Raw genomic sequence first — 10,070 nt, 5'->3', positions numbered from 1 at the left:
TACTGGATTTTTTTCTTTATACTTTTCTTAAGCTGCATATTTGTAAAAATGTTCTGAATGAAAATATTGTGTTTCCTTTAATTTTGATTTTAACACACTTTGTACAGCATTTTAAGGTTTTTTTACAAAATATGGCATGAAAACAACAATGTATTACATTTTTCTTATTTCGTTTCTCAAATATTTCAAACTTTTCACAAGATTTTGAAATGTTCATATTATTATTTAAACGAAGAACTCCAATCCTTTGATAGTCTCCCAAGTTAATTATCTTATTTATCTTATTTTAAGTACTCAGTTATATCAAACATGAGAAACTTTACGTAGTTGTTGTTAAGTTAGTGGCAGTCTGACAGCGCCAATGAATTACATACTTGTTTGCTTATTCTTTGTTTGTGGCACTACAACCTCAAGAGGTTTTTGCCTGCTCTTTCTGGGTTTCTCTGACTTTATTTACATCCGTTGCAGGACAGTCGGCTTACGTGCGGAGGTTCAGTCCGGATGGGACTTCATAACCGATTCTGCCATTTATATTTTGAATGTTATTAGTATTTAGCACAAAAGGAGAAACGAAACTGCGTTCATGTAGTTTAGTAAAACATTCAGAACAAATTACTTATATTGCTCTCAAAGGTGACCTAAATAGTAGAACACTTTGTTGTGAGGATTGAAGTCTTAATTTTCAAAACTTTGAGTAAATTATGGGTCGGATTCAAACTTTTTCGTTTGCAAAATCTTCTTGTTTGTTTATGTTTTATGTTTTATTTTTATTGTTTAATTTATTAATATTCTATAGGTTCCCACTCAAACCAGTTTCAGAGTGTGAGCTGGAAATCATCATCGTGTATGAGGAGATGTTGATCAGAAGTAGGTTTGACCTGCACGACGGTGTGGACTAACTGTCTCATATTTCGGCGTGCGATTTAGTACACCAAAGGGCAGGGATCGAATCTCTTTTCTTCATTAGAAGAACTGACTTTCCCATTGTGTGGTAAAAACGATTCTAGCAAAGCAATCTGTATTGGTGAATTATACAATACATAAAAAATTACAGATTGGATAAATCAGGAAACCAATCGATCAGTTCTAATCATGGTATTTGAATAATGACGGAAACAATATGTAGAACACTGATGGCCGTGTTCCTTCCATACAAGAAAGTGTTATCTAAGTAATATAATTAATACTTCAGAAGACATCGATCGATCTAACCGACTGGACCATCTCTCTCTCTCTCTCTCTCTCTCTCTCTCTCTCTCTCTCTCTCTCTCTCTCTCTTATTAAGTTTTTTAAAAAAAAACCCAAAGACTTGGCTCAATCCTGTGTCATAATTATGAGGAAATAAATTCCAGGATAACCAGAATACCTCTTGAGGATATAATACCACAACAAAGAATCAGCCTTCTTTACTACGCAATGTCGCTCCTGGTGAGATACAATCCACATTCCTCGGGATGCTAAATCGAATCCAAAGACACTATATTATAAAACCGTGGCCGTTTATTATAGAACAGCAGTTATGCCTAGGATAAATTCAATAAAGAGGATTGGTTGATCATTCGCGATTATGTTATCAACATACTCGCTAAATACATAAGTGTCCTTTAAAAAGGATGAAGTTCAGATTTATCTATCAAAGAAAATGAATCATAAAAGCTGTAAGTGGTTACAAATTCCTTCATCAAGTTCAGTCAATAACAATATGTATAAGCTAAATGGAAATACCCCAACCATTGAATCGTTACGGTTACGGTTCCATCATTCACAATCGTTTAAACGCCGATCAGAACGATAAATTATATGTCAAACAAAAAATTAATCCATCCTAATGAGATGTGGAACAAAATTTCATTTATCAACATTTGTGACACAAACGATGCGTTGGTAATGTTCCCACACTTTCTTACAGCATTCACACTTTTCGTCGTTCCCAATCACGTTCCACTTCGTAACGCTGCTAATGTGGCTGAAGCTTCCTCTCGATCGTATTAGCACGACGACTGTTTCGCGTACCAGCCAGTATATGCTATCGACATACGCTGTGCGAAACACAAAAATCTAATCAACGTCGCTCATCACTTATCCATTTTCGGCAACAGTATTTTCCGTTTTTGCCGTTGCGCTACTGATTCCCCGTTAACTTGTTGCACACTTGTCGCCCGTGCGGCTGCTGGATGGTTGTTGAGTTATTCATTTATTTTATTTACTACATCCTTCGTCATCCTCCCGCCTTCCGTTCGTACGCTACTAAGTGAAAGTCAAAGTGTTCTGTCACATTTTGCTAATCAAACAAACATTCTTCGTTCTTTATCTATCTCTCTCTCCCGCGCGCGATGGATGGTTGTGCCCGGTGGTAATCATCTTAAAAACAGCGCATCTTCATACCATACCCAACGCCAGTATGCGCCCACTGTCATCGTGCTGAGTGGTAATCAATCATAAAGAAGACAACGTGCTTTAGTCAAGTCGTCAAAAATGGTTCCCGTGGCTTAGTTTTTGCAAGCAGAAAAAGCGCCCCTCCGAGTTGGTGGTTCTTACAAGCGACCGACAACATCGAGCACCGTTGATAGTTTGTTTTATCGTGCAAGTGTTTCGTCTTCGTGCCCAGGGTGTGCTCCGCGTATAGTCGGTCACAAGTTTACAGTATATCGTTTTATGACTTTCATAATCAAACAGAAGTCTCTCAGACACGATATGGTAGGGATAAAATGTTAATGCAATATTCACAACACTCGCTTGTCTTATCCCTTCAACCCTTCAACGCCCTCCGCCGCCGCCGTCGTAAACTCTCGCCACGGCGTCAATCACAACCTCTCCAAGGTTGTTTGTCCCGAATGCCCCTAAACCATCCTGTCGGTAAGTTTATTCGTATTCGCAAAAACCCCGTTACTGCCAAGGGTTCGAACCCGGCAGATGATTATGATGATACCTCCCAGCTGTAATCATCTTAAGAGTTTATGCAGGCCTTTCAAATCGCAAGCTCATTTAATTTTCATCTGTTTTCATTGACGGACAGCCAGTAAGCTGGAACACGTGTGTAGTCGTGCGAGAGCGAGAGCATATCTGTTTATTTGTCAAAAGCGAACCTCTCCATAGTCAAATTTAATTGGATTGCTATGGTAACGATACCGCACGAAGAAGGTACGTATAGCGCACCAACGAGTCATAGCATATCTGGCCAACGGGTGGAAATGGCAAGGTAAGTGATCACTTGTCAATGCTACCGTACCGTGCTTTACTAAGGTGAAGAAGATGGACCATGTTACTCGACTCCGATTCGGATGTTTTGCATTCCCAACCGGTCAAAAGCACGGCTGATGGACGATTTGTCTCATTCAGGAATCGGATTTGAGATTCATTCCAAAAGCCAATTCACAACCCGCTGCCGGATTCTTCGAATGGATCATAATTGGCGGTAGCAGCAAACAACACGGTGCCAGCTATGACAGTTAATGGATGCCATTTGTCTCGGTATTATTTGACTTCCACGAAATGGCTGGTTGGGTATGCGAAGTGGTACTAAAGGTAAAGGAGCAATCTTTGACGTATGATAATTGAAAGGAATGCCATTCAAGCTTTCGCATCTGTTTCGTACGGCTGGATGCTGTACGGTTGTACATTGGGGGTACCCTTATCGTCGTTTGGCTGGCTGTTGTGATGTTGATTTATATAGCACGAATGTGGAACTAATGATCGTTAATTAATCGAATGTAATCATCACTTTACCGTACGCGTGGTGCATTGCGTTGGTAATTATTTCTTTAATGGCTAGTTGTTCTGGGATTTTTATTAGAGGTTCAAATTCAATTGTAACTTTTGACACATATGTTGGAATCAAAACCATGCGCCTAAGTGTATGCAGAGATTGCGCTGAGTCTCTTGCGCCGTATTTGTTACGTTGTTAGTGTTTTGGTACTTGGACTCACTTATTGTAGAATTGATGCGCATCGCTAACGAGACACGGCAGATTGTAGTCGTATAATAGCAAAATAAAATGTAAAGTCTCTACGGCAAACGGTTAGGAGTCGAGTTTATTTATTCACATCCCCGATTCGTCCAGCCTTATGATCATACAAAAGTCCGTAACTGGTAGCAATTGTATGACACCATAAGGTGTTCTCCGGCGTAATCGGTCCGCTTTGCCAAGGGTTTGAGTTTCCGTTTCCTTCCTCCTGCCTTGGTCCAGAGTAGTTCGGCATTGTCCAACACTCAAGACCAATTCCTTTCTCCCTCTCCCCACACGAACAGCCCAGGTTGGCATTGTCCACCGGACTGTAAGTATCCTCCTTTCCCCCTTCCCAATCAAACCCTCTGCAGCGTGCAGAAGCTCCGCTGCACGCGCCATCAACATAGTTAATATTTATTCTCGGAAGAGCAAGACAAGAATCACAAGAATCGAATGTTTCAGGAAACATGTATTTAAGGTTGTTGTGAAAAGTTTCCTTTTTCTCAATTAAATTTCGTGAGCAAGAATTTTTGAACACACCTTTTCCTTTATTTAACAATAGTCGCAAATTTAATGCTGAAGCAAATACGCGTGAGGTTGGCGAGATTCAAAAATTGGTACTGTTTTGGCTGCCTTCATCTCCAGTTGACCTAGTGCGTGATCCGTGAACCCACGGGATCATTCAGCTAATTACTGGATTCACCAATACTAGTTGATAACTAGTTCGAGCTGGCTTGAGATGCATCTGTAATTTGCATTACATGTGGTAAGTGAATCATGACAATATAGTTAAAGCTTTAAGGATGTTATTGTTCTGCCTTTTAAATACATCGAATCCCTGATGAAATCGGTAGTACGAGTTTGATAATTTTGAAAATTAGTCTTAAAAACTTCTTTTTTCATCTAAAACGGTTTTATTGTTTTTCAAAATAAACTCTTTTATGATTTATACTTTTTTTCATTCGAATTGATTAAATAATTGAATTTATTAAGCTGTTCTTTGCACCGATCTACACGAGCCTTCCTTTTTAATCAATTGTCTAATTATTTGGGATCCAACATGAATAAAACATGTTGAATACTAAATGTGGAACTACTGTTCAGGAATGCCTGAATCTCACGGTATGTCACATGGCGATCTTGCATTATCAGTTCACGTACTGCATCGATGTTTTTCGGTACATCCACCGATTTTAGGTAACCTTCACGAATTTCATCGGTGAGCAAATGATTAAATTCCGTGTATCATCGATCGAACAATAAGTGGATTTTACCACAAAGAATTAACTTGATCGATGCACTGCTATTGAGGTAATTCTCGTTGAAAGTTGTGAAAAATTATCGAAACCCTTAATTTTCCCAAAGTCGGAGTTGGGATCAGTCCGGATGCAGCAGCGGAGTTTACTTTGTAGTAATCCGGTATCAACTACGGAGTAATTCGGTGTCAACTTGGGACTAATCCGTATTTCTCCCGGAGTTTAATCCGGGTTTTAGATGTGGATTGATGAATGCACTCAGGAGCTCCCACCAATAGTGAATACCTGATTTCCGATAGTAAATATAACCAAGTTCACCTACAAGAATCACTTCCTTAATTCGTTAATCATTGCATTATTGCCATCTCAAACATTGTTATTTTTTGAAAATGACTCACAGTTTACTACCTATCAAGAAAGTTTTGTATAACTGTGTTTTCCATTAAAGTGTTCCTTTAAAAGTTCTCGTTTAAATCCAACACATACATGCACCTTCACGCATTGTTTTATCCTTCATACGTATTATTGTTGATTCAAAACTGTAACCCAAGCTTACTCCATTTTGAAACCCATCGCACAAACAAAAGTGTACAATGTACCGGAATGCATTAAAAATGTAACGTAAAACAACCAAACACAGCGGTCCCGCGTCCTAGACAAACTAGGGTTTTTTTTTTCTTTCTTCCTACTACTCCTGCTAGCCCATTGTGGTTGGCTACAATGTTAAGTGATAGTATTTTCCCTTTCCCGGTGGATATGAATACCATCAACGCGTTAAAACCCAACCCTCCTCGTAATGGTTAAATTTGCTTTTATTTCTCTTTCTTCGTCGGTCGGAAATGTGTACTATTTGTTTTGTGACGGTACGCTTCCATACCGGTGAAATGTTTAATTGGCCGTGCTCTAGCATCGAAGCAACAGTTTAAAAGCCCATTTCTCCCCCACGCACACGCACACACACACACAAACACACAATGTTACTGCACGTGATACTATAGCGTTGCTACCCACGAACAATCCGGAGGTGACCTTTTTCCCGGTTCGTTCCGCTGGCACTTGTTACCGCTTTTTGCTGGCTTTCTGTTTAGCATACCCCTTTTGCGACGCAATTTACATAGGAAAAGTTACAAAACGTAAGTTGAAACTGTAACAGACAAAACACAACAAAAAAAAACAAAAACGCATTCCACTAAGAACGAGTAACATAGCATGATAAAGAAAGGAAGAAAAAAAACAAAACCTAAACAACCTTTAAGTGTGAGTAGTTTATGTGCAGACGCGTTGTTAACTGAATGTGCATGTCACAGAAGTACGTGAACTGCATAAGGCATTGCCACACGGTGCTTCGTTCTGCGTTCGGCACGACTGACTATCGCTCAAGTTGGTTGGATGAAAAGGAGGACGATAGAAATACATGCAATTGCAAATGGCACGAAACCGTGGGCTGAGTGTTTGTAAAGTTACCACCCGTTCCCAATAACATCACCAACTTCCAACATCCCCATAAAACAACAGCTACAAAAAAAAGAAACAACATGGTGATGATTAAATTGTGCTGGTATTTTAATTGCTAATAGAACATGCGAGGCAATGTGGCCCGACAATACATAAATGATTAATTGGAATTGTGCTCGAATCGAAACAAAACCATTCGCAACGGGGTGTTTTTAGTCGATTTGCATTTTGCAGCTGGATCGATAATTTAAAGTACACAGTTGAAGTTACGAATAAATATTATGCTACAAGTATCAATATTTATTGCATTCGGGATGTTTTGATAATTTATACTCATTGATTTAAATCACCCAGCCTTTGTATGGCTTAATTCTATTGACATGTTTTTTATGCATTTGAGATGGGTATTTATAAATTTACAATATTTGAGAGAAAACTGGTTTGATCCCTGGTAATATGTCTAATTAGTGGAATCGATTTAGAAAGAAATTACATATTAGTGGGTTTTCATTTTATTCTAGTAAATTCCTAAAATTCTAATTAACAGAAAAACTGCCTATAATATCAGGCAATTGCACTTGCTTCGTGTTATAACTCATTATATTCCTTTATTAAAAATTTGTTACGAATAATCTGTTTGAAAATTATTTATTTATTAAACTAAAGTATACAACGTATTTTTAATAATACGAGATAAGAAATTTAAAAATGCGTGTTGTGATAGTTTTACTTTGTATTGTCCTTTCTAGGTAGTAAAGTGCCAAAGAAACAAAAACGGTTTAAGCAAGCACCACACTTATGAAATGTTTGTCTCTTACCGGATTCTAAAGTTAAGTAAATGAACCACAGTTTTTTATTGGCAATCCTTGTTGGTCGTTCGGATGCTGATACCGATCTGATCCCTGCTCGATCCCGATCAGATAGGCAGGCTGTCGCAACACAAAAATGATTTTTGTTTTCTTTTGAAATGTTTTGAATTGTTTTCTTGATGAAATATTAAGTTTTCTAACTTAATTATTGTCCTTACTCAATTTGTAAAGTTTCAACAAACGAACATAAGACAAATTTCCGACAAGTTAGTTGTTACAATCCATATTTCCATACAGACTGTTCGAAACAAAAATATTTTTGCACGTTGTTAGAAACTGTAGTTGTCTACTGTTTTTTTGTTTACTATTTACGTTTGCCAATTACCTACAACCAATTCGTAAGAATTCCCGACCTACTTTCAAACGTAGTAGTCAACTCAAGTGACGTCACCCACGATCAGATGCGGTTACTTGTAGGGAATTTGCGAGGCATAAATATGCCAAACTTACTAAGAGTGTTCCGTGTACTGCTCGTTTCGTATCTGCAAATGTTCAAACTGCAAACCACATTTCATTTGTTTTCACAGCTATTTCTCTGTTGTTCGCTTCACCTTCCAAAGCAGTTGATATCGCAACAGTATCCATGTTTATGATCGCAGCAAATCGCAGCTCTTGATATAAGACGGTTTGGGAGATCTTCGGTAGTCTTCATACGACTGTTAACTGTGAAAGCTGAAGGTGTACACTACAGTATGTCTAAGATGTTAATTTTCCTCACTGTTCTACTCTGCAGCATTGTCGGCGATGCCAGAGGAGTAAAATTGCAGAATATACTGGCTACACTCACGGAAGTCCCGTTGGCAAGATTGCTTGATTCGTTTATAGTGCCAACACCGCGTACGACCGGATTCGAAACATTAGTGCCCCAGAGAGACATTCGATTGCTATGTACAAACAGGATACCAATAACACTCTGTTCAATAAGTTGACTCCACGCTATCTGCGCTTTGTAAAAAACACCAACTAATGTATGCTGGATTGGAAACCTTACGCCGAGTACGGATATGAGATTGCCGCCCGTAAAGGTGTTCCCGTGGTGGCCAACTATCTGTCCCAATTCTTGCAGTACATAAGTGTGTTGAGTTTTTCACTGGAAAATGTGTCCCTGATTGGGAACAGCATGCTGCTGTAAGCTGTTTCCCGGACGGATCGGCAACATCTATGCGCTGGATCCGGCCGGTCCGCTGTTTTCTCACCCTATTGATGTTGGGCTGCCCCGCCGGTTAGCCCGTACCGATGCAAAGTACGTGCAAGTGATCTCCACGTCCCGGTATGCGATGGGCTTAGGACCGTTCGTGGGTACTCAAAACTTCCTACCGAACGCAGGGTACCATCCGCAAGCACCTTGTAAAGCGGGAATTACTGGATTGGCCGAGTTGGCGAATGCGCTAATATGTAGCCATCAATACGCGGCGGAACTGTTTATCCAAACGCTCGATCCGGCCAACGTAATTCAAGGTCAGAAGTGTGACTCAGCTCTTAGATTACGGGGATGCTTATTCCGGCCAAAAGATCGGTTGGGTATTTACTCAAAAAGGTAAGTCCAAGTTAAATGTTATTTAAGACATCGAGTGATGATGACTGATTTATTTTACAGAATACCGGGCAATTTTTACTTGTAAACGAACACACAAATGTGCAGGATTAGCTTAAAATTATACATCACCTAAGTTCGTACGTGAAAAATGGATTCTGAATTTCAGACATATAATATCACACACATACACAAGAATGATTTTTTTAAAATAAAAAATGAATTCGGATGATAAATTCATCCGAAAAGATAAACACACATTTCGTCAAGATGGACATAAACAGAAAGAAAATGGGAAATACTGTGCCAAATGGTACTAAAAGTATGAAATTTAAAGCTCTGAGAACGCATTTCAGAGTGCCACATAAAACACAAAACGCATCAAAGGTAGATGTGCGAAATAAAATAGATTAGCCAACGAGAGAACATGTAGCATGAAAGGTTTGGAAATGTATCGTATGGCTTAGCCACTGGTAAGCATATGCCGATCATCCCCCATCACCAATATAAAGCTGCGTCACGCAGGATTCCTTTCGATTCAGTACATGATTAGGGGAAGGATTACATAATGTTGTAAAATTGTGTCTACGTTCTTTATATGAACCCAATGACTTTCTGGCTTCGGTATACTTAAATACGTTTTTTGTAATGAAAAATCTGAAAAGGTATGTGCAATGAGTGATTTTTTGGTTAATAAAGCATTTTTTTCAATTTGAAAATTTTTATTCCAAAACCGAATAGTTAATTTCGCCTATTCGAGGTATTGAACAATTCAGTAAGGTATTTTTTAATATCGGACAAGGACGTACAAGAATAAAATTGAATGAAATTTAGTACCTATTGTTGTCCTTATTGATTATCTTATTGAAGAGTGATTTATATGAGTCTTCAGTCATTCAAATCATGAGCCAAATCGCAAATTATAAATCAATTTTTATGAATTCAAATGAATTCTCAAACACTCATGAATCCCTTACGATTCGTTGCAAACAAACTTAAATAAAATAACC

The 10,070-nt window shown here is 38.6% G+C and overlaps 1 protein-coding gene across 1 annotated transcript; it reads left to right on the top strand.

The window, feature by feature from the left end:
• The first annotated feature begins 8,496 nt into the window (after positions 1-8,496).
• Positions 8,497-9,538, top strand: LOC125766073 (lipase member I-like). The gene is made up of 2 exons (XM_049431663.1): positions 8,497-8,599; positions 8,646-9,538. Exons 1-2 carry the CDS (start codon positions 8,497-8,499, stop codon positions 9,065-9,067), a joined length of 525 nt encoding a protein of 174 aa, XP_049287620.1. The 3' UTR covers positions 9,068-9,538.
• Positions 9,539-10,070: the final 532 nt, after the last annotated feature.

Source organism: Anopheles funestus, chromosome 2RL, assembly GCF_943734845.2.
Source record: "Anopheles funestus chromosome 2RL, idAnoFuneDA-416_04, whole genome shotgun sequence".
NCBI lineage: Eukaryota > Metazoa > Arthropoda > Insecta > Diptera > Culicidae > Anopheles > Anopheles funestus.
This window is presented reverse-complemented; position numbering and strand designations above follow the sequence as displayed.